Genomic DNA, 22795 nt, shown 5'->3' with positions numbered 1-22795 from the left:
ACTTCACAGGAGATTAACTGACCCACAAATTCATGTGGAAAAATTTCAATTAAAACCGAGGGCAATCCTGTTTACATATTGAAATGTTTAGTTCTGATATTTTTAATGACGCACGTAACTTTGGAAATGCCAACTTTTGAGGGGGGGACAACTTTTTTTCTTTTCTTTTCACTGTTTTTCTTTCAGAACGGACTTTGCTGTTGTTTAAAAAAGTGATCTCAATTTCAGTAGGTTTTTGTTACTACATAGAAAAATAAACATTCCCATCAAGTGTAATACTTGGATTAACCTGAAATGCTCCACTTTGCTTTTTCCGTTTTGGTAAGAAACCTGGAAGATTTCTGTCTTTTTCTGGCCTGGACTTACACTCTGTATCTTTTTGATGTGTCCAGCGAACCAAAAAAGAAATGTAATTCCACAGTGTCCATTCTGTCTTCCTGATTTTAAGCATGATATTTTACTTACATGTGATGTTCTTTTTCAGACTAAATTATTTACTCGAGTTTTGGTTTCCTAGCTATCATCTTCTGTAATAGCATGAGACAAATAAACAGAATAGAGTTGCACCAAGCAGAGCCTTAATGTTCAGCAGGTCCTGTTAAAATCAAGTTGGTATAAAGTCTCTGCTGGTGGGTTTATGCTATCTCTATGGCCACCCTCGACCATGCAGTGAGGACAGAGGTGTTGCCCAAGCAGAAGCCATAAGGAAACTGTATGCACACTAGGACAGATAAAGGTTATGGACAAATAGGCTTTTCAAGTGCAAAATAATTGGGTTTGATAAGCAGAAAATGAATCTTTACCACATCCCAATATACACGGAGAGCACGTACGGTGGAAGTAAAGTGGATTCAGTTTTAACAATCTGCTTATTGCTGGGCATGACTGAGCAGCTATTACATTACAGCACATGTCAGAGTGCAAGTCTGGCCCTGGGGACACTGCCTTTCCACGGGGAAGGTGGAGAAGGGACTTCAGGGACTGTACTGCCAACAGTGGCACAGGGCACCCTGGGTACAGAGCAGTCCAGGAGGAGCAGGTTCACACAGCCAGGCAACGATTTGCTAAACAGAGAGGGTACAAGACCCAGTGGTCAGAAGAGCTTAGGAGCTTGATGAAGTCTGGTGTTTGGGGGAGGTCTTCCTGAGTGCTACTTTTTTGTGTGTGTGAGACTCTCCTCCCACCCAAAGTGGATGTTGAACCCTTCCATAGACATGGTCTGGGTTTGCTTTTAGAGACAGAAATGCTTTCAGCTTAAAAAGCCATATAGTCTTTCTTTAAATATGTGCCTGCCCTTCTGAGGGTCCAGCCCTTCTTCCCTACAGACTGCTTGCTCTTTTTGGACACGGTGCATTGGCCCAACACTGAAACACATTAGAGAGAATATGAATCAAGAATAAACATAAGAAAAAAGGGGATAAAATCAAGCGCATTTTGGACATAAAGCCGGCAGACATAAGGAGTTGAGTACATAGAGGAGATTCCTCAGACAAAAAGCCTTCAAGCTACATAGAAAAAAACAACAGTTGTCACTGTAGCCACATACTTGTGTGCAACTTGTGTGAACAGAGAACAAGAGTTTGGGTCTTTGAGCAAAAAAACAAGCGTGAGAGCATGAAGCTAGCTGTCAACTGCATGAGCAACCCTAAGGGATGTTTGAGTAGGACAAACTTTAATGTTTCCCCAAAACACATTGAAATTCTCTTAAACTTGCTGTCTCAGTTACAGAATGTAATTCTGTGCCATAAGTGCTCTCTCTGTAGTCATTGGCCTTGTGCCTTCACCTGCCTGGATAGGAGGCTCCACAACCTTCAGTCCATCCTGGCCCACAATGAGGGCTTACCCAGTTCATCTGGGCTGTGTTTGCACACTACTTCCTTCCCTGGGAGGTTTGCCTCCTGGGTGAGTACAGATTACAGACTGGGGAGCAGCCATGGTGCCTCATGAGCCAGCAGTTCTGGACCTCCTGTTATCCAGGTACAGGGCCAGGATGGAGCACAGCCCAGCTCCCTTTGGGCTCTTGCTCTCCATGGAGATCAAGCTGTGATGGGGGCTAATGCCTGTCCAAGTTTCACCCCAGCACAGAAATAGGACATGGGCAGGATGTGAACCTGGGAATGAGGAGCTGTTCCTGCATTGCAGTCAGGGACACAAGAGTGACTGAACAGCTCTCCCAGAGTAACAGAGTTTTTTTTCTCCAGCTCTTAAACCAAGGAGAGGATAAACCTCCCCAAGTCCACACAGACACCTTTACATAAAAGGCAACATGGCTGATGATGGCACCACGAGATCTCTCCTTTCTTTAGGTATCCCCTCAGTCCCCTGTGTCTCAGTCTGGATCTTGCTTCCATGCTTTCTCCCCTGTCTTGAGAGAGGATTTATTTTCAAGGCTTTCATATTTACAGCTCTCAACCCTCCTCCTCCTTCCTTCATGTCCCAGAGTAGTTTTGCATATTGGCTAGAGAAGAGGCAAAATCCTCAAAGCCAGTGCTGGAGGCACTGTCCTTTAATCATTCCCAAGAGTAAGAAGGGTTGAGCTGTGCTTTCCGCCTGCATTCCCACGCATGAGTGCCCAGAGAGACCCTGGCAGCCTGGACAGCCCCCAGCCTCAGCAAGGATCAGATGGGCTCCAAATGCGCCATGCATGGCCATCACCATCAGTGGCTGCACAAGGTTTGTCCCTCTGCGGGGATTGACGGCTGCAATGCCATGTTCACTCCAGGGAACAGTCTGATCATATTTTGTGGTTTTTGTGTCTTCCTTTTTCCTACTTCATGTGGTTGTGTGAGGCAACGACAGCCATAGCAGCCATCCCCACATCTCCTGTCTCTCCTCTGTGCCTCCCCTCTGAGACAAACCCGTTGCGTTTCTCCGGGCCAACACCAAGATGGCAACAGAAACCCTGGGGACAAGGCAAGGGTTCTTCTTGTCCAGAGAAGCCCACCAACAGAGAGCCTGAACTAACTCCTGTAGCTAATCTGCATCTCACAGTGGATTTTATTAAGCAAGGAAGGGATACAAAAGGAAAAAGTCCTCTCAAGGTCTTCCTTCTGGTCCCCACCCTTCACCTGCGTATCACCACCTTCCCTGTCTCTGCTGTGGATGTCACTGAGCACAAAGCCTGTGTCTCTGAGGCACCATGGTTATGGCACAGGTGGGAAAGGGTGGAGGTTATCTCAGCTATGCATGCCCCTGAGTCTTACACAGCTGTACATGGACTGAGGTCCTTTGCACTGAGTTAGAACAGCCCCAGGGGTGCTCTGGTTTACACATCCCCATGCTCATGAGTTCACTAATGACAGCCCTGAGGAGCTGAAGCTGCAGGTCAGGCTTCTACCATCAAATCTTTTCCTTCCAGCTACCCATCCATTTCCCTGCTGCATTGCCAGCAGCACGTAAAATTGATATAAGAGTGGCTATGCCAGGTCTTTTGTCAAGCCTTGGTGCTGGGGGAGACTGCAAGTTTGCACAGAAAGAATTGGCTTCGTTGGGATGGGGAACCACCCAGCCACCAGTGCAGACATCTTTAGCTGAGCCCCATCCCCTCAGTTGCCATCAGGGTCACTGGGGAAAACCATAACTCGGCCGGTCTAGTTTAGGTACCTGCTTTGAGGCAAGAAGAGTGACATCCAAGAAGTGGCTGCTTCTCTCTTCCATATACTAGCTCCCCTGCAGATTTTCCTTTCAAGCTGACAGCAACTTGGTTAGTAGAGAGCAATGCCTTTAACTAGAGAATGTCAACGCCTCCTTAATTCACTTATAGACACGCATGCCACCAACATACGGACATTTTGCAGGACTGTATTACAGTGGACAATTCACAGACTTAAACAAGCTCTGCTGTCACTGGTATGAATTTCCCTTCATCTTAATGAATCAAATATGTCCTATAACTCATAATTATTTTTCATTTGTACTAATGCCACACAAACCTTTCATTTCTTAGTCAATTCAGTTTACAAATGGAAAGTATGCAGGCCACGACTTTTTACAGTGTTCTGTAGAAAGAGCTGCTTTCAGGCACAACTACTACATGATGATGTTCTAAAACAACAAAAAAAAAAGGAGTCACAAAACCAATATAACAGTGTATTTGCATGGGAGCACAGAGTACACAGCTCTGTGTGTGTTGCGACACAACCGTCCTGAATTGCAAGGATTTCATGCTTTTTAAACAGCATCCATGACATCTGGGAAACATTTCTGCAAGAATAAATAGGCACACAATGTCCTGAAAGGTAAATGTCTCCCTGTTTCCCCAAAAGCTTTCCAAATCAGTCGGTACAAGTTGCTTTGGTGTAAACAAAGTGTGTCATTTTGATGCTGTTTTGTAGGTACCCTCTACCCCCTCTGTAGAAGTACTACTGGTGGGAGATGGTGGGCATATTTATATCAGATTTCCTGAGGTGGAAAAGGGCTAAGAGGATGGTAGTTTCCCCCAGTAGAAATATTTGATGCAACATGTGGACTATGAGTCACATGGCTCACATGCACATTATATTTGCCTTTATATACATATACATATGCATATACATATACACGTGCACACACACATACACATACTCAGATGTCAATCTTAGGTTTCCGCCCAATTCACTTCTGCCTCTTACTCAAGCAGTTACAGTGGAATATTTCCTTCTTAAGTGGAGAAAATACTTTTTTCCCACCCTCACATCAGTTAGAAGTAGAGGTTTTAATTTAAAAGCTTGAAATCAAATTGTAACTTAAAAGGGCTACTTCTGCTCCAAGACTTTAAGGGATTTTAACCCCAGAAAAGAAATGCATGCTGCTTTCCGCCATTATGGCAATGAAGTGGAATCACAAACATGACTACAAATACTCCGAGCAAATGTTGCTGCAATGCAAAAGCGTAAAGACCTGGTCAGGTCTCCTGAAGGAAAATATTTACCTCAAATGTGCGCAGAACTTTAGCCAATGCCCCAACTTCTTCTTTCAGAGAGAAAATCAAAGAAATCACACCATCTTTATTTGAGGACTCTTCAATGTACATAGATTCCTGAAAGAAAAGAAAACCAACAAAAAAAGATTTACATTAACCCTAGGAGTCAGTTTTGCTTTGTTCCATTTCCCTTTTGCATGGCATCAGTAATGTAAAGAGGGTATAAAATTGCTTGAAGTCTTGAAGTGGGAATCAAGGCAACTGTTGCTGCCAGAAGTAGAGCAGCTCTGGCGCTGCTCTGATTTATGTTGTTAGAAGCACAAAACCCCGTCTCTCAAACTAGGGCCCATGTGGAAGCCAGGTAGTCAAAAAGGACATGAAAATAGTCTAATATCATCTCTGCCTTCATTCACCTCTACAATGTACGAAGCTCAGGGATGACTGGAAACATTACTGCACTTTGCTTTCAGCTGCAGTACAAAGACCTTCCCTCAGGCTTTCTTTTCATTAACACTCAGGATTAAGCAGAGCAACGTAGATGAGCTCTGTGCAGAGATGCAGGCCGTGATCTGTGTTTCCCTTCAGTTCTGCTTGTACCTTCCAGGTAGCCCCAGGAGAGGTGGTATTCGCCAAAGGGATATGGAAGGTCCTTTAAAAATGAAGTAGCAACAACAACCAACAAAAAAAAAGGGAAAATGTTGGTGCAAACATTTAGACCTTCCCTAAATCCCACAGTGAGTGAAGACTCAGTTAGGGCAAAACATGTTTTCATTTATGCTTGCTCCCTTTCTCTTACTGATTTTCAGCTCTAAAAATTCCAAAAGACAATTTCCAGTATTCCCAAGCAAGGAGAATGTTTGTTTTAATTATTTTCATGGTTCTCATAACCAGAATGTCTTAGTACGTCTCTGTACATGTGTTTCTTTTCACTACCCCCTGTTAAGTAGGCAAGTGCTATTTTACCACTTCAGAGACAGGAAACCAAGTGCTGGAGTGGGGCCAGATTTTCAAAATTGTCCAAGTACCTCACACGGCAGGTAGGTTCCTGCTGAGATTTCCAGAATAGCTCAATTTTTCTGATGACAGAGTAAATTTGATGCACAAATATCACAAACTTTTGGAAGTCTCATTAATGCCTTTTTTGTTGGTTTTTTTTTTTAACATCTTCTGGCCTTGGGCAAATTGCCCCTGGTTGGTATTTCAAAGATCACACCAGATATTTGCAACACAGAAGGTACTGATGTAACAAGCCCCAGGCCAAAACTTGTCTCAAGGTATTTTCAGTCAGAGTCTGTCCTCATTATAGCTATTGCTTGATTTAACATATAAATCAGAGTATAAAGAGTCTCAGTTACCAAATATTGCCCTCAGAAAAGACAGCCTTTGTGGCAGACAAATTAATAATCAAATCCAGCTGCCCTGAAGCCATAAAGTTCTTGGTGGGACTACATTTTCTGAGGCAGTGTTTTAAGGAACAGTCGTCTTTTGTAAAGTAAATAATTGCTGATGTTTCAGGCTGTCTCTGAGGCTGCTGCTAACCTGAGAATTCATTGCCAAAAACTGGCAACAGATTTTTCTATCTGGCTTTATTTCCAGGGGTTGCAAAGGTTACCCAAATATTTTCCACCTTTATGGGGATCCTCCAGTGGGAACTGTAGTAGAAATACTGATTTTATGCACCAGAGGGAAGGCTGTCATCTGCTCAGCTGTGACACTTCCCGCAGCATCTCTGTGCCTCCTGCATCCTCATCCAGCCAGGGAGGTGGCCCAGCTCTTACATGGTGGGAACCAAGAGGAAAAGCCATCAGGAGTGGTGTGGCAGCTGGCTAATGAAACCCATTTACACCTCAAGCAACCACAAGGGAAAAAAATGACAAGAGTCTGTCAAAAGGCAAACCAGATGTCAGTAGTCCAGAAATTTTATGACAGTGTGACCAAAACTGTCATCTGTAATACTCTCCATGCATTGTTTTGTCTTTCTGTTTTCCCCCACCACAACCAAAATTGATCTTAAGGGCAGAACTGTGCTACACCAGGGTCTGCCTGATGGACCTGATTCCTGATGGAATTTGATTTTCTTGGTATTCATTGGAACCGTTTTGAAAGCCATACAGTTATGTATTTAAAATACGCTTGCCAATGCATGCCATGAGGACCAACTTCTATGGCAGGTTGACTTGAATCTACGTGACAAAGGAAGATTTTGCGGTTTGGACACATGCAGGAGATATAATACAAGACTCAAGTCCTGCAAGGTAATTGTGATGTCAATTGATCTCTTTATACCATGAGATTACCCAAAAAAACCTTTAAAACCTTCTTTCCAGCACAGGCAGATTCTCGTTGGTCACTAGCCTTGATGTGTTGAGATCAGCCACTCAATCTGTCCTCACTCATTTTCTCACTCTTGTAAATTTATTTATGTTGGTGCTTAAAAGCAAGACACATCGCAGCAGGCAGTAGGCACTAATTCTGCAGAGTGATACTTGCTTAATTTCTTGCATGTCTGCATATGCAGTCAGTTCACTGGACTTTGCTTTCATTGCAAGGGAAAATAAGAGTAAAATGATGGTTTCCCTGGTACCCCGTTCTTGTCAATATATATGGAGGCAATATACATCAATACACACTGGAGACAATATGCAACAACATGTACTCTGGAGGTAATACACATCAACATAAACACAGGCACTCACATTTATTGCTGAGCTTTTTGTAGTACCTATGCACAATTTAACTGTTGATCACGGTTTATGCATTCTCAGTTCTAATTCTAATTTCTTGTTTTTCAACATATAAAGAGGAATTGCAACTTTGAGGCAGTTCTGCTGTTGTCTTAGTACTGTGGTTATGAACAAATTGTTTCATTGTCATTGAAATATTGCCTGTATAACATGTATATGTGGTTTATAGATGTAGTGTGGAATAAATTAAGCTCTGATTTTCTTACAGCTCCTTTTTTTTCAGGAAGTAAAATAAGAACCAGTTGATAAACATGAACATTCATTCCTTGACGTGGTACAATCTCAAAGATAGGTGATGTGTAGATGCAAGGACAGGTTTACCTGAGCGCAAGGCAAATCCACATTTTTAGTTAACCACTTCACAAACAGATTGATATTGCCCTTCTGACACATGCGGCAGTATTGGAGATCAATAACACGGACGTGTCAGCCTTCTAATCTATTTCTGAGCTGGTTAGATAAAGCCCTTCAAAGTCAATTCCAACACTGTTTAAGCCAGATGAAGCTTTGCTTGCCGTTTCAGTGAAAGAAAATTTTCACCTCTGTGTCATAAATTCCAGACTTACTAGACATACAAAATGGGGGGGGGGGGGGGTAGAAAAAAAAAGAAGGGGGAAAATATTTCAAAGGAAATAAGATTCCTAAGTTACTTCTGAAAACAGAACTAGTTTCCAAGTCAGATTTCTTAAGCCATTTAGATGCTCAGCTCCTATAGGTGTCATTGGGACCAAGCAATTATACAACTTGGAAAAGTAGCAAGGTGGGACTCTAGAGAATTGTTGTGGGCGTTCAGCCTCAGCACACAGAGCAATAGGAAACTGGGCTTCCTTAGCTGTTCCGCTCTTAAAAAGGTCTGTAGAAAGTGAAGCCCTTTTTTACACACTTTCTGCAGCTTGTCTCTGGCTGCAGCAGCATTACATAGGACACATACATGAAAAATTTGGTCCTAATAATTAACCACGCTGGCCTCGGGTTACGTCGCTTGCCCCGGTGGTAACTATAGTGCCTGCAATTGAAAGGTGTGGGCTTCAGGACTTTCCTGTATTTCCCAAAGCAAAGGGTTCAAAATAAGTCAGTAAACATTAAAAAAGGGGACATCGGAGTCCCAAAATCTAGCAAATGTTTCCATCAGAAGAGCATGTAACTTCAGCTTCTCTCCTTTAACAGAAGAAGACAGCTTCCTTTAAACACACGGGTTTAGGACCTCTAATTAGCTGCTGGGTTTTTCTGCTGCTTCTTCTCTTTGCCACATGAGTAAGGATACTGTTGCAATGTTCATTTTCGTTCCCGCTGCACTTTTGCGAGCACAATTAACAACAGACAAGTATGCCGGCTGCCAAGAGGAAGAACGGTGGCAACCAGGCGCTGCAAAGCATCCAGACAGGCGCGTTGTTTTCTCCCATCTTGTGTCACACTGCCTCTCAGAGAGCAGGGGACAAGATTGGCAAGCATGGTGGGGAGGGCAGGAGAGAGGCAGCCACAGCTCCCCCTGAGAAGAGCGGTCACACAGACCCCATCTCTTACCTGGAAAGGGTCACCATTCATTTTGCAGTGCTGCGCGTCCATGTTGCAGAGGCAGTGATACCCACGCAGGGGGGCCCCGTTGCCGCTACAGGTGAAGCCTTCTGACCTTACTACAGTGGCCAGAACTCTGTGCAAAGGTATTTAAAGTGCAGCAAGCGAGGCAAAGCCATCCCCTTTCCCCCCGCCCTTACCCAGCTCCCTCCCCCAGACACCGTGCCAAGGGGGCGTTCTCCCTACACTCCCCCCCCCACCCACCTCTGGCACATGGACAAGCCTCTCCACGCCACAGTCCAGCCCCTGGAAGTCCCACCCTGGAGTTTAGCGGCTCTCCAGCATGTTGTTTCTATCTGCGTCCAACGTGGACCAGCGGCATGCTTTGAATTAACAGCCTTCCTCCTCCTGATCAACATCAGCCGCTGTTTTCATTTTTGCACGCCAACGTGTCGTCTCCCGTTCAGCCTTCCTCCCGTCCATTCCCACTGCTGCGTGCGTGTTCAGCCTCAGGTGGGCTTCCCACCGGGGCTCACTCCACGTGACCAGAGATCAGATGTTCTCCAGGATCTGCTCTTTGGATGCCAAACATGAGCCAGGGAGGGCTGTGGCACAGCGCAGCAGCTGAGGGATTTGTCCTTTAGTAAGACCTTTTGGGCTGCATCCAAGAGGTCAGAGAGCGGGAGACATCACTCCACACACCAGACATTGGAGAGAAAGACACGGTGTAAAGGAAGCGTGAAACAGGAGTTAGCTGCATGAACTTCACACTGGGATATGAGCCTGGACATGGAGAAAGGGAAGAAGGTAGAGGAGGAAAAGAAGCAGGGAAGAGCAGGTCAGAGCTAGGGGGCAGGAGGATGCAGATGTAGGTGTGCTTGTCTGTAGTGTCAGTTGTGGACACCTACAAGGGGACCGGGGTGGGGAGTGTAAAAGATTTCAGAAAACATTGGTAAAGTGTTGGTACCAAAGAGCCCAGATTTGGTTTGGAAAGAGTCATCAAACGGATTGAGGGAAAAATGGAAAGCTGTAGCCCAACACAGGAGGACAGGTAAAACAAAAAACAAACAAACAAACAAACAAAAACATCTGATCAAGTATCTATCTTGCTATTTGGAAAGACGAAGCCTGTACTGAGACAAACTATGTCAGGCAGGTAATCTTGCAATATTTTTGTGATGAAGATAAATTCTGTGGAATAGAGAAATCATCTCTTTACAGTTATTTTAACCTTGAGGAAAGTTCTACGGCATGCACTAGTGCAAACGCAGATTGGTGAATACTACCAAAGACCTACCGTGAATTATCGGTACTGAAAAAATCCAGTAGCTGCTAAATCCGATCAGCATTATAGTAGGGAAACTGAGTGGAGCCACTTTGGGGGATCTCAGTCCAAATCCATTTGAACCCCATGACTGTGGAGTCAGGATCCAACCCACTGAAATTATCAACTGTATAATGTACATCTGAAGTAGCTCAGTGATTTGGGTGTGAATACATACCTTTTTCAGAAGAGCTGCTTGTTGTGCATCCTGAGGCTGCACGTGGGGGTAGAAAGTTACTTTCTGAAGTGACCAGCAAACCTGTGGTATTGGCTGGCAGGTCAAGGTAGGCCCCCGAATGTGATACACACATAACACACTGGGTCCTGCTGACACCATGGCAGCAGGTTGGGGCAAGGAGAGAAGGAAGGTTAACCTTGGTAATTTCCAGCAGCTTAAAAACTACTATTTTTGAACTGCTCAGCCAATAAGTTCAGCACAGGAGGCAGTATTTTGTGTCCTGTGTTTATGCTGCACCAGGCACAGTCCTATCCGTGACAGAGACATTGAAGGCCACCTTGCAAAAAAAACCAAACAGTGAGATGAGGGTGGTGACATTGATTATAATAGTCCCTGTGCAGGACAAGACAGCCTCCAGCGACTGGTCGTGTTTACTCTCCCCACACACCATGCCTCGCTACCTGGTGTATTTTTCAACTAGATTTTAAAAGGCTGAAATGCATGTCCTAAAGCTGGCCAAAGAAACTATGGCATACAAAGTCATGAACTACTTTTTTTCTGTCATATTTTGTGCCTTCCTTTTTCTTTCTTTTTTCCTTCTCTTTTCATTACCCTTTGATCAATCTTTTTACCTTCTCTGTGGCTTTTACATGCATTTAGTCTTTTTTTTTTCCTTTCTTCCATGCTTTATCTTATATATTACACCCTCTGTTCACTCTACCCTGACAGTAATGGCAAGGCAAAGTGAAATACTAGGTATGCAAAATACTGCTCATTCCAAATCCTCGTAATTATCTATTTTGCCTCCTCCTCCTCCCCCCCCCCCTGTTTTTTCTGTTGGTGTTGCAAGCTTATCTCTTACTCTTATTGCTACGTAATCATAATAATATCACCAGTGTATTGCCACCAGTTCACTGTTTAATCAGCCTGGACTGTCAGAGGTTGCCTGGTAGCAAAAGGCACTGGCTGGGAGTGCCCAGCCAGTCCTCTCGTAGACGATACAATGCTAAGAAACTCGTACAATTCACTAGCCCAGGAACTAGCCTCCGTCCGCCCTGGGCAAGATGGGCAACAATTACTCCTCCTCTTGCCAGGAGGAATTCCCAAATTCTCTAGTTCTGGAACAAAGTGGTGTGTGTGTGTCCATCCAGTGCCATGACAGTATGAACACACAATTGCATCAGTGCTGGTTACCTTGGACCATTTCAGAGTCCAAGCTGTCTAAGCTTCCCTGTCCTCTTTGAAGTACTAGTTCAGCATACAGGTTCATCCCCCTGCAGTGACATTGCTAACTGGGATGTCCCACTCGGGCTTCAAGTTGCCCCTTGTGTCTAGTTCTCCATACTGTGGGTGAGCACTTCAGCTTTGGGTCCACTAATCCTGCTCTGGGCTCTTGCTGCAGCACTGTGCAACCCAACTCCTTTCAACCATATGCAGACATGCACTGACGTCCCACATCGCCTCCATCTAAAAACACCTTTTCACCCTCAGAAACACACACCTTCTTGGGGCACACACACACGCACCCCTCCATACACATCCATTCCTGGCTGTGCTGCTCAGCCACAACTAAGAGGGCTCTTAGCACTGAAAGTTGGCATGTTCCCCTGCAAGTTCAAAGGGCCATGGACTTTGGCTGCTTTTCAGACTGCTCTTTCCCGCCTCTGCCTTTAGCCAGTATTTGCAGAGCAGCAGCTTCCCCAGAGCTGTGTGTTTTCTGGTTTGGGCAGGGATGTCCCCTCCCGTGCACAGACGCTGGGACTGTCTTTGGCCTACAGGTCCCTGCCTGCCCTGCCACTTCAGGATGTCCCAGTCGATTTGAGGGAGCAGTAAGAAATGGAGAGAAGCTTTTCTAGTAAAACCAGAAGCTCGTGAAAAATTCCCAAATGAGGGTTCAGTGAGTATCTCAGGGTGTGTGTGTGTGTGTGAGATGACAGGGAGTAGGGAGGGTGTCCCCTTATCGATATCGCTAGCTGTGCGGGTGCCGCAGCTCCCCGTTTCGTGCCAGCCAGGCTGCATTTCCCCACGCCCCGGTCTGCGTCGCGGCTGCAAAACCGCCCAACCGCATCCCCCATCCGTGCAGAGCCGGGACTCCCCGGCATAAAATCGTGGAATCATAGAATCACCCCCTGCAGGCCGCTGCTAAATGCTTTTTGGCCGTACCCCATCCCCTCCCCAGATGCGTTTCCCCCCTCCTCTTCCTTCCGCAGCGCGGCGTGGCCGGGAGGTGGCACTGTGTCCTCACGGCAGCGCCCGCCGAACCGGAGCCGGGGAAGGGTGGGGGGCGACTACACACACACAGACACCGGACTGTCCCCCCCACCTCCCCTCCCGGGGGACTGGGGGTTGTCCGCCTCCCAGGCTGCGGCAGGCATCACCCAAACCCCCCTCCCACCCCTCCTGCCTGGGGACTGACACGGCGGAGCCGCCGGGAAAAACACACACCCCCCAGCCAAAAACGTGGCGATGTGGGGAGGCGGCTGCTGGGGGGGGGGGAGGGGGGCGGGGGGGGGCAGCTCGGTGTGATTTATCCCCCGGGGCTGTGATGGACGCGGGACGCGTGTCCGCACAACGGGGACACCCGGCGGGCGAAGGCCCCCGCTCCGCGGGCGCGGAGGGCCGGGGGCGCCGCGCAGCCCGGCGGGACCCGCGGGAGCGGCGGAGGGGCGAGCGGGCGGGGACGGAGCTGGGGACGGGGACGAAGGCGGGGGGGCGACTGCCGCGGCTGCTCGTTGGGGTTTTTTTCTTCTTTTTTTTTTTTTTTTTGCAGCCTTATATGCAAACTGTCACTTCAGGTTAGCACAAGACCTGATGTAGCTCATTAGCATGAGCTGTATCTAATATGCTTAAAACCTCTAATTATTTATTATGCCCTAATTGGCAGCCCAAGAAATGTCTGCAAAGTGATAAGTGTTCATCCCAAGACGCCTTTGGAGAAGAATTCAGCAGTGTCCCTGGTCAAACGTCATTTTCAATTCTTCATTCCGGGCACAGGCTTTATTCCTCTCGTACACGATACAACGCTAAGAAACTCGTACAACTCGCTAGCCCAAGAACTAGCCTCCGTCCGCCCTGGGCAAGATGGGCAACAATTACTCACGAACACGATTTAAAGTCCTTCTTTCCGTGAAGGGACGTTTATGAAAAGACGTTAAAGTTTTTTAAGTATGCAAAAGTGTAGGCAGATGCTCCTTGAAAATTACTGAGCCGAAGGGGCTAGACGTCAGGGAAAAATCGCTTTCCTGCCTTCTGAAAGTAGCAAAGTTTTGAAAATTATATTCACATAGAAACTGTTTCAAAATAAGTTTACCTCTGCGGGGTCGCCCTCCCCTCCCTCCTAATTGCCTTTTTTTCCCCCTTCCAAGTCTGTATTATGTTTCTTCAGGTTGCGCCAACTATTTATTTATCTTTATTCTTTCTCTCTTTCTTTTCATTCATTATTCTCTCTCCCTCTCATTTTTTTTTCTTCCTTGTGTGTGTGGCTTCTCGGTCTGATCTGTAGCTTGTTACCACCCACTGCACGCTCTCTCCTGCAGCCGAGGTGTTTCTATACAAACTTCAGCGTCCAGTTGTCATATTAATTATTACACTGAGTAATGACTGAAATAGTCAAAATAAGGGGAGACTCAAGAGAGCTTTTTCTTGCTGCTCAAAGATTCAGCAAAGAAGCCTTGCAACAAAGCACTAATTGGTCCCCAGAAATACTCTGACAAGGCATGGAAGATAGGTTTCATAAAGCCCAGCAATTGTGAAGGGGGAAAAGATCCTTGAATAGACCCCACGCTTCTTTTCTAAACTCTCTTGCTGAGCAAAAAATGGACTGCTTCTTGAATACTGGACTGATCTTGAATGCTATACCCAGCAGAGAAAAAAATGCACCATTTATTGTAAGTTTTTTTTCCAGCTATTCATGTGTTCTATGTGGAGAATAAGCTGGTTTTGTTTACCATGAAAGACCTTTTACTTTATTTTCAGTCTTGGGGGGGAAGCTGGAAAGGGGAGGGGGAGGGCAAGGGGAGGGAGAGAAACACATGTGCCCAAATCCAGACGAGCTGCCTACTGTAACAAAATGGAGTGTAACAAATCCTACAGAAGTCCCGAATGTATCGATTCTTTGAAGATCTATATAGATTAACGACTTTCGTTCTGCTTTTCCAAGACGGCATTTAATCATAACGTAAATGGCCTTTAAAAAAGAAAAGGGGGGAAAAAAAGGCGTACCAAAGTTTAAAAAAAAAAAAAAAAAAAAAGCAAGGACTTCAAAAGACCTCATGAGTGTGGCTACAATTTAGGCACACAAAAAAGCCACTATAAAATAATGACAGTTCAAGATTTAAAAAAAAAAAAAAAAAAAAAGAAGGAGAAGAAAAAAAAAGGGGGGGGAGCCCAATGAAAAGGGCAAGGGCTATTTATCATTATGTTAGAATTAAGAATTTCAAAGTGCAGGTGCAGGACTGTGCATACGAGCGAGTGGAGGCGGGGGACCTTGAAACAATATTTATTATCTATAAATCTGGCAGCCCCCGACCCCTTAGTCTGTGCAGCGAGTGGAGAGGGAACCTGGCAAGATTGGCATTACCTCGGACAAGGCGAGGGGTGAGTTTGTTCCCCGGCGGCAGGGGATGGCGAGAGACGTGCTGGGCGAAGGGAGGAAAAGGCTCTGCCTCCCCCCTCACCCAGCCCCCGGGCCCCGGAGCCGGGGGAGCCGAGCGGGGACAGAGCCACGGAGGCAAAATTACATGCAAGTTACGCTCGGTGACCTCTGGGACTCGCGTCTTTTGCCTTTTTAAGAGCCCTCTGAGACTCGAGAAGGAGGGACCCAAAACCTCCGGTCTCATTCTGCCATTTCAGGGAAAAAGGGCAGGAATTTCCCTACGTGGTGTATCCACGCCAGTTCTGGTAGTGAGCTGCTCCAGAAGAATTACTCTGTTTAAATATGCATATAGTTTACAGGGCTGCAATTATATTGATAATTCTGTTGCTGCTTCCCAAAGCACTGGGATTTGAATTGCAGCACTGATCTATTACTCTTCATTACTCCTGTGATGTCACAACGTGGAGCTGATGATGCAACAACTATTTCCAGCGCAGAGGATTCTGATGTCAGACAAGGGATGTTGAACAAACCATCCAGAAGACTTGGAACCAAAGAGGGAGAGCTCCCTAAACAGAAAATAAAAACAAATGTTTTATCCTGCTCGGGTCTGGCTGTCCTGCCCAAGAGAGATTAAAATCATTTAATAGGTTTCACATGCAACAAGACAGCAGGCTAAAAATCAGAAAGAAACTCAGTGACCAGTGAAGGGGGCCCTGAAATAAATATGGCAGAGGTTAGACCAGACAGAACTACTTCACCTTTTTCATCATGTATGTGCATTAAAAGCTGCCACAGTAAAAATCTCTAAAAGACTCGTTAGCAGGTGCGCCTTGAGGTTCTGCCATCTGATGTTGCTGCTTATCAATGTTTAAACTCATGTGCCCAGCCAGGGTCAGGAATCCAGTGGCAGGTGGGAAGTGATCTTTACAGCTCCAGCCTGATGTAATGGAGGCCAGCAGCAGAGTGGGGCTTATTTTTGCACGCATTTACCCTGAAACCTGAAGAGGGACTGTGCAGGTCTCCTCCTTCCATGCTTTGGGGCTGCTGTGAGCACCAGGCATGAAAGCCACTTGCCAAGGACTTCCTAGAGCCATCATCTCACCCATGGCAAGACTGTCATACCATGGCTCTGCTTTTTTTAGGGAGCTACAGAGCACCCACCTCTGAGTTTTCAGAGTGGAGAGGTGCAGAGAGAGGTGGAGATGAGACAGAGCTGAAGGCAGAAAATGTGTGAAAGCTTGCACAGATGTGTGGATAAGTGAAAGGCAGGAGAGCAGGGAGAGAAGGTCCTCACTGCCGCTCATGCCAACAGCAGGGCCACCAGCATGCCCTGCTGCTGAGCCTGGCCATGTCTCCCAGCCTGCCCACACCCCAACTACCCCAAGGGTCAGTGTGACCACCAAGTCATGGCAGCTCTCACCACCTCAGCCCTGCTTTTCCACATTTGGCCCTGAGCCACAGGTGAGACTTCACCAGGCAGCAGGAGTAATTTCCCCTGCACAGCCCAGGTACATCCCAACTCCCCAGTTACAAGCAAATGCCATCGCCTGCTTGGAAAGGTAGTGACCTGCTCCCACTTTGCAAGGTGCCATGGAAAGCAGCAGGGGCTTGGAGAGTTCCTTGGGACCAGCAGGCGGACAGTGTGACCTGGGAAACGGGCTCTGGCAGCGGAGAGCTGACCCCACATCTGCTTGCTCTGCTGAGCACACCCAGACTTTATGCCGCCCTCTGAGACAAACCTTCTCCCCCCGCCCCGTGCCGGTAGCAGTACTGTGTCACTCGGACCCTATGGGTGACATCCACCACCCCGAGGGCTTTCATCCTTTCTCCCCAGACAGCCCCTTGGCACTCGGCGTCTCAGGGGGGTAAATCAAGGCGACTTCTCCCGAGGCTGCGCACGCTGCCGCTCCGAGCAGCACGCCCCGTAACCCCCGCACCGGCTCCCCCGCCGTTGTCGCAAGCTAATAGAGACATCAGGCCGCCCGCGGGGCCTGCGCGGCGCCCAGCACAGGAGGCTCCAGCCGCCGTGAGGGGAGCAGCCCCGGGGACACTCACGGGACTCGGGCTCGCAGCCGCTGGCGAGCGGAGGAAGCGGTACCGGGCATCCCGGTGCTTCCCAGGGACCAGAACAAAACCGCCCTGTCGCGGTCCCGCACACGGAGAAGTTTCCCTTTCCTTCTGCCCGGCGGTCCTCCCTTCCCCGACCCTACCAGGTGCCGCGACGGTCCCCCTTAACCCGCCAGGCCCCCGGCGGCAGCCGGCGCAGAGGATGCCCCGCACCTCCCGGGGCGGCCGCCCGCACCCCGCCTACCCCCCGGGAGCCACTCCGCCTCCCCCGGGGAACCCGCCGCAGCAGCGCACCCCGGAGCAGCGAACGCCGCGAGGGGACCCCTCTCCCTCGGGCAGGGGCTCCCCACGTTTTCCGACTGCACTCGCCACGGAGCCGCGACTCCCAGCCCGCCCCGTCCCGTCCCGTCAACCCCCCCCCCCCCCCCGCGGCGGCCCACGCGCGCCGCCTCCCGCCCCGCCCGCCGCCGCCGCCGCCCCGGCGCGGGTGTTTGCTCAGGGCCGGGAGCGCGGCACGCGCCGGGCGCACGCACTTGCGACAACAAACCCGCGAGGGGCGGGGGGGAGGAAGGGGGGGGGGGACGAGACGAGGAAGGGAGGGGGGGAGCGGGCACCGGGGGGGGGGGTGGCGGGAGGCGGGGCCGCGCGTGTGTGCGGCGGGGGGGGGGGGTCGTGTGTGTGTGTGTGTGTGTGTGTGTGTGTGTGTGTAAGGCGCAAGGTGCAGAGCGTGTGTGTGAGCGCGGAGGGGGGGCGGCGGGGGGGTGTGGGGGGACACGACTCTGTGTGTGTGTGTGTGTGTGTGTGTGTGCGCGCGCGTGTGGCAGAGGCGGGGGGGCCGAGCCCCCCGCCCGCCCCCTTATAAGAGACACAATCCCCAGCCACTTTTTTGCAAAAGGGGCTTTGCAAAGCAGCCCGCGCACACGCGAGCGACACGAGCCTCCCCGCCGCCGCCGCCGCCGCCGCACGGAGGGCGAGAGGGAGGGAGGGGGGCGGGCAGAGCCGCCCGCCATCCCCGGCCGCCCGCCCGGCTTCGCCGCCCGCTCCCTTTGGTCGCCGCTGCCCCTTCCCCCTGCCCTCCGTCGCCTCTTTCTCTCCTTTTTTTTTTTTAAGCGACCGCCGCAAATTATTTTTTTTTTTTATCCCTCTTTTTAGATATTTTTTTTTTCTTTTGGTGGTGGGGGGGACGGGGACCGGGCGCCGCCGCCTCGCAGGACGCCCCCGCGCCCATGGCCAGCGGTAGCCCCGCCAGGATGGCCAGCGGCGCCGGGCAGCCGCCCTTTCTGCAGCCGGCCTGCTTCTTCGCCGCGGCCGTGGCCGCCGCCGCCGCCGCCGCCCCGCCGGGGCCGCCGGCGGGGGCTCCGCCGCCTCAGTTGAGCCCGGCGGGCGGGCAGCCCTCGCCGGGCGGCAAGCCCTCGGGGCCGCGGGCCGCCAAGCGGCAGCGCTCGGCCTCGCCGGAGCTGATGCGCTGCAAGCGGCGGCTGAACTTCAGCGGCTTCGGGTACAGCCTGCCGCAGCAGCAGCCGGCGGCCGTGGCGCGGCGCAACGAGCGGGAGCGCAACCGGGTGAAGCTGGTGAACCTGGGCTTTGCCACCCTGCGGGAGCACGTCCCCAACGGCGCGGCCAACAAGAAGATGAGCAAAGTGGAGACCCTCCGCTCGGCCGTCGAGTACATCCGCGCCCTGCAGCAGCTGCTCGACGAGCACGACGCCGTCAGCGCCGCCTTCCAGGCCGGCGTCCTCTCCCCCACCATCTCGCCCAGCTACTCCCACGACATGAACTCCATGGCGGGCTCCCCCGTCTCCTCCTACTCCTCCGACGAGGGTTCCTACGACCCGCTCAGCCCCGAGGAGCAGGAGCTGCTCGACTTCACCAGCTGGTTCTGAGCGCCGCCGGCCCCCGCCGCAGGTGGGTGCGCGCCCGCGCAGGGACTGGGCTTCGCGGAAAGGGGGGACGGGGCGGGGGGGGGACGGGGACGGGGACGACGCGGGGCGGCGGGGGGTGCAGCCGCCGGGGAGGGCTGGGGGGGAGCAGACGGGGTGCCCCCGCGGTACTTACGAGCGGCTCCGGTGCGCTGGTCCCGGCGCGGCTCTGATCTCCTCTCTCTTTTATTGTTACAGGACAGTTGCAAAAAGGGGAAAAAAAAAAATTAAATAAAAATATATCACACACAGAAAGACAGACAAAAAATCCACCCAGAAAAAAGAACCTGTTGCATTTCCCGCTCCCCCGCCGTCGGAGGGCGGTGCGGGCACGTTTCTTGGCGGGCGGGCACAGCGCTGCGCGCCGCGGGGGCGGTAGGGCGGCCGCCCCCCAGCCCCGGAGCCCCGCCGGCCTTTGCACTCCGTCGCGCCGCCCGCCCCGGACTGAGCCCCGGCGGAGCGGGTGTCCTGCGGGGGAGCCGCGGGGAAGGGCGCTGCGCTCCTCGGCCTGCGGAGGAGCTCTTCCCCCTCCCCAGCAGCCAGGCAGCATCCCCCCACCTCCTCCTCCGCACCCCGCCGCGGCGCTTCAGAGACTGGCGTTCATCACTCTGTGGACAAAGTTAGTTCCCCGATGTTTGTGGAGATGTCGAAATTAAGCTATGCTGTACTCAAAGAAGCCCCTGGAGCCCCGTCCCCACGTCCCCGCTCCTCTCCTTCCCCTCGCTCCGAGCTTTCCCTCTCGTTTCCATCATAGAATGCTTCCAATCTTTTTTGTGAATTTTTTTATTATAAGAAAATCTATTTGTATCTATCCTACCCAGTTTGGGGATATATTAAGCTATTTTTGTACATAAGAGAGAGAGAGATTTATAGAGGTTTTGTACAAATCGTTTAAAATGTGTATATCTTGATACTTTTTTTAATATGTAATGCTTATTACCTCTTCATGTTTAGACTTGTAGTCGACGTTAACTTACAACTGCCATTTTTGTATGTGGTTTTGTAAAGGACTTGGATTTCCTCCAGATGTACTTTAGCACCAACGTGTCTTACTTTATAGAAACTTTGTTAATGTATTAATAATGTTATTAAACAATGTTCAAAGTGAACAAAGTTTATGCAGCTATTGTCCAAACGCAAAATGGTAGCCATTTGTTTATACATGCTGCCTTTGAAAAAAAAATACACAAGCAAACAAACAAACGAAAACCCCTATGCCACTGCCTTTTCTTACTGTTTTATTACAAACTTACAAAGGTCCTGTATAACCCTGTTTTATACAAACTAGTTTCGTAATAAAACTTTTTTTAATTAAAATGATCGGCTGCCTACTGCATGCAATTTTTTTTTCTTTCTGCCATTGACAACGATGAATGTAAGGACAAAATGTTAAATGATGTTATGCCGCAGCTAAGTTGCATATGAAGTGTTTGTATCTGATGGATGTAACATATATTTCTCTTTATCTATCTCTATATAAATATGCAAAGATCTAGCGGTATCACCATTGTTTTCTTGCCCTTCTGTGTTGCAAATGTGTATCCAAATCCAAAGGCGAGGGGTGATTAATGATTGCATTGTCCTTCCTGAAATCACTGCACATTAAAGAATTCCTCCAAAAGCCCAAGTCCTAAAAAAGAGGGCGCTCCATCCCGCATTTCGGCGCTGTGACCCCGTTCCTCCGCGGCTCTGACCCAACGGGGCAGAAAAACGCGGGGGAAGGCACAGCCGCCGCCACCCAAAACACGGGCTGCTGTGTTGCCTCTGCAAAGGTACCGGCTGGGTAAAGAAAACCGTCGGGGGAAGACGGGAAGCGAGAGGCGAAGGGAGATAAAGTAAAATAAATAAATAAAGTAGTAGAAATGGGTGGCAGCTTAGAGACACTGGTCTTTCTAAGCTTGTTATTCTACCCAAATAGCGTGATCTGCCTGTAAAAGTACCCAATTACCAAGACTCAAAAAGAAATTGGACTCTTCCCCCCCTCACGCTATTTTTTTTTTTTTTTGGCTAGCCTGCTTGTTGTCAGTTAGCAAGGACGTGACCAGAATTCGCCTTCTCCTTTTCGCCTGGCTCCTACATCACTTGCAAATTCAGTTTGCGTGCACCAAGCCAAGCGGAAAGCAAAGCGCAAAATGCATCTTACAAAAAAAAAAAAAAAAAATCCAACAAGAAAAAAAAAAAACCAACAAAGACCGGGGAGAGCCAGTGTGCCGTACAGAGTTAAAAAAGGTCTAGCCTCCTCTGCTACAAATGTGCCGTCGAATTGCGAGGGATGCGCTGTTTTTCAAAAAGAGGAGGGAAAAACTTTGCTGGAGCACCCCGGAATTTTCTGTGTGTGTATGTGTAACTATATATATATACACACACACACACACAGAGGCATATGCATAGGTGGACACATGTACGTGTGGGTATCAACCAATTTCTGCATGGCTTTAAAAGTATACACACATTTGCCCCTTCACAACCTCCCCCCACGCCCTGAAATGATCAATATGTGATTTACTCGGGGGGGGGGAACGAACACACGGGACTGGGGGACGGGGACGGGACACGCTGGGGTCAAGAAATCCCTCATTACTTCAGCACAAACACTCATTGTTTTAACCGCTCGTGGAACTAATGTTTAGTTATGAAAATAATAACCGTTATATGCCTCCATCCGCTCTCCCTTTACAGCATCTCCTTTTTTATTTACCCACTTTTGCAAGTGTACAGATAAGGTATGCAAAGAAAGCGTAGCGAGTAATTTATAGCTATGAATATAACATTAGGATAATGTTTCATTCTGTTACAAAGGCGAAATTTCTCTTCCTTGTGTAGACAGGTGTTCTTTTTTGCTCACTTCTGAATAGTAAATATCCAGACTCATTAAACTAAAGGCAAAGTTACGCTGTTGTTCGCTACAATGTATAAGGCAGGCCCAGAAATTCACCACCTCCTCCCTCTCTTTTCCCCTCAGCCCCCTCCCGAAAGAAAGAAAGAAAGGCAGAAAGAAAGAAAACACACACACACAATTTTACTGAAGATAGGGAAAGGGCAAAGCAGGATTGGGGTAAATCTCATTACATCTGCTCTAATCGCTTAGCAACACAAAGCCTTTTCTTGTATTAGTGCGGAGAGCCTTTCAGCGCTGCCTGACAGACAGTATTCAGTTAGCATTAGTAAACTCCATAAATCAGGGACTTCTTTGGGCACAGTATAAGTTTTAGAGCTACTCAGGGATGGGGCGGGGGGGGAAAAGAGAAACGGGAGTGGGGGGGATGGATGCAGACGGAGGTTGCCGGGCCACAGATTTATTAATTTATTTACCTATGTATGTATTTATTGTAATGATGGAAAAGTGTCCCGTTAACAAATGCCTCTTCCCGAGTCGTGCGCGTGTTCCCGTCCCGTCCCGGCTCCCCGCCCCCCCCCCCCCCGCACCAAATGAAGACCCTCGGGCAGCGACGGGGAAGCACAGCGAGACCCCCACCGTTGGGCCGCGGAGGTGGGCAGCGCTGCCCCCCCCAACCCCGCCCGCCCAACCCCGAGGTCCGCGCCCGCGGAGC

At 49.2% G+C, this 22795-nt stretch overlaps 2 protein-coding genes across 6 annotated transcripts in view; one reads left to right on the top strand and one right to left on the bottom strand.

The window, feature by feature from the left end:
* The window catches only part of PAH (phenylalanine hydroxylase), a 52050-nt gene extending 32256 nt beyond the window's left edge, over positions 1-19794 (bottom strand). The window contains exons 1-3 of one of the 5 annotated variants that reach the window (XM_074581584.1): positions 19532-19553; positions 19381-19427; positions 4910-5017 (exon numbers count right to left, since the gene is read on the bottom strand). In XM_074581584.1, the coding sequence (XP_074437685.1) occupies positions 4910-5011 (102 nt within the window). In that variant the 5' untranslated portion in view covers positions 5012-5017; positions 19381-19427; positions 19532-19553. Of the gene's footprint in view, positions 1-4909; positions 5018-9168; positions 9289-9423; positions 9561-19380 lie in introns of those variants that run through there. The other 4 variants (XM_074581554.1, XM_074581576.1, XM_074581595.1 and 1 more) reach the window with 4 other exon arrangements.
* Positions 18110-19547, top strand: ASCL1 (achaete-scute family bHLH transcription factor 1). The gene is made up of 2 exons (XM_074581611.1): positions 18110-19230; positions 19443-19547. The coding sequence occupies exon 1, from the start codon at positions 18552-18554 to the stop codon at positions 19206-19208; it is 657 nt and encodes a 218-aa protein (XP_074437712.1). The 5' UTR covers positions 18110-18551; the 3' UTR covers positions 19209-19230; positions 19443-19547.
* Positions 19795-22795: the final 3001 nt, after the last annotated feature.

The sequence above is a fragment of the Larus michahellis genome, chromosome 1 (assembly GCF_964199755.1).
Source record: "Larus michahellis chromosome 1, bLarMic1.1, whole genome shotgun sequence".
Taxonomy (NCBI): Eukaryota; Metazoa; Chordata; class Aves; order Charadriiformes; family Laridae; genus Larus; species Larus michahellis.
This window is presented reverse-complemented; position numbering and strand designations above follow the sequence as displayed.

Coding starts and splice junctions, on each gene's coding strand:
- ASCL1 (XM_074581611.1), top strand. CDS start 18,552: ATGGCCAGCGGTAGCCCCGCCAGGATGGCCAGCGGCGCCGGGCAGCCG.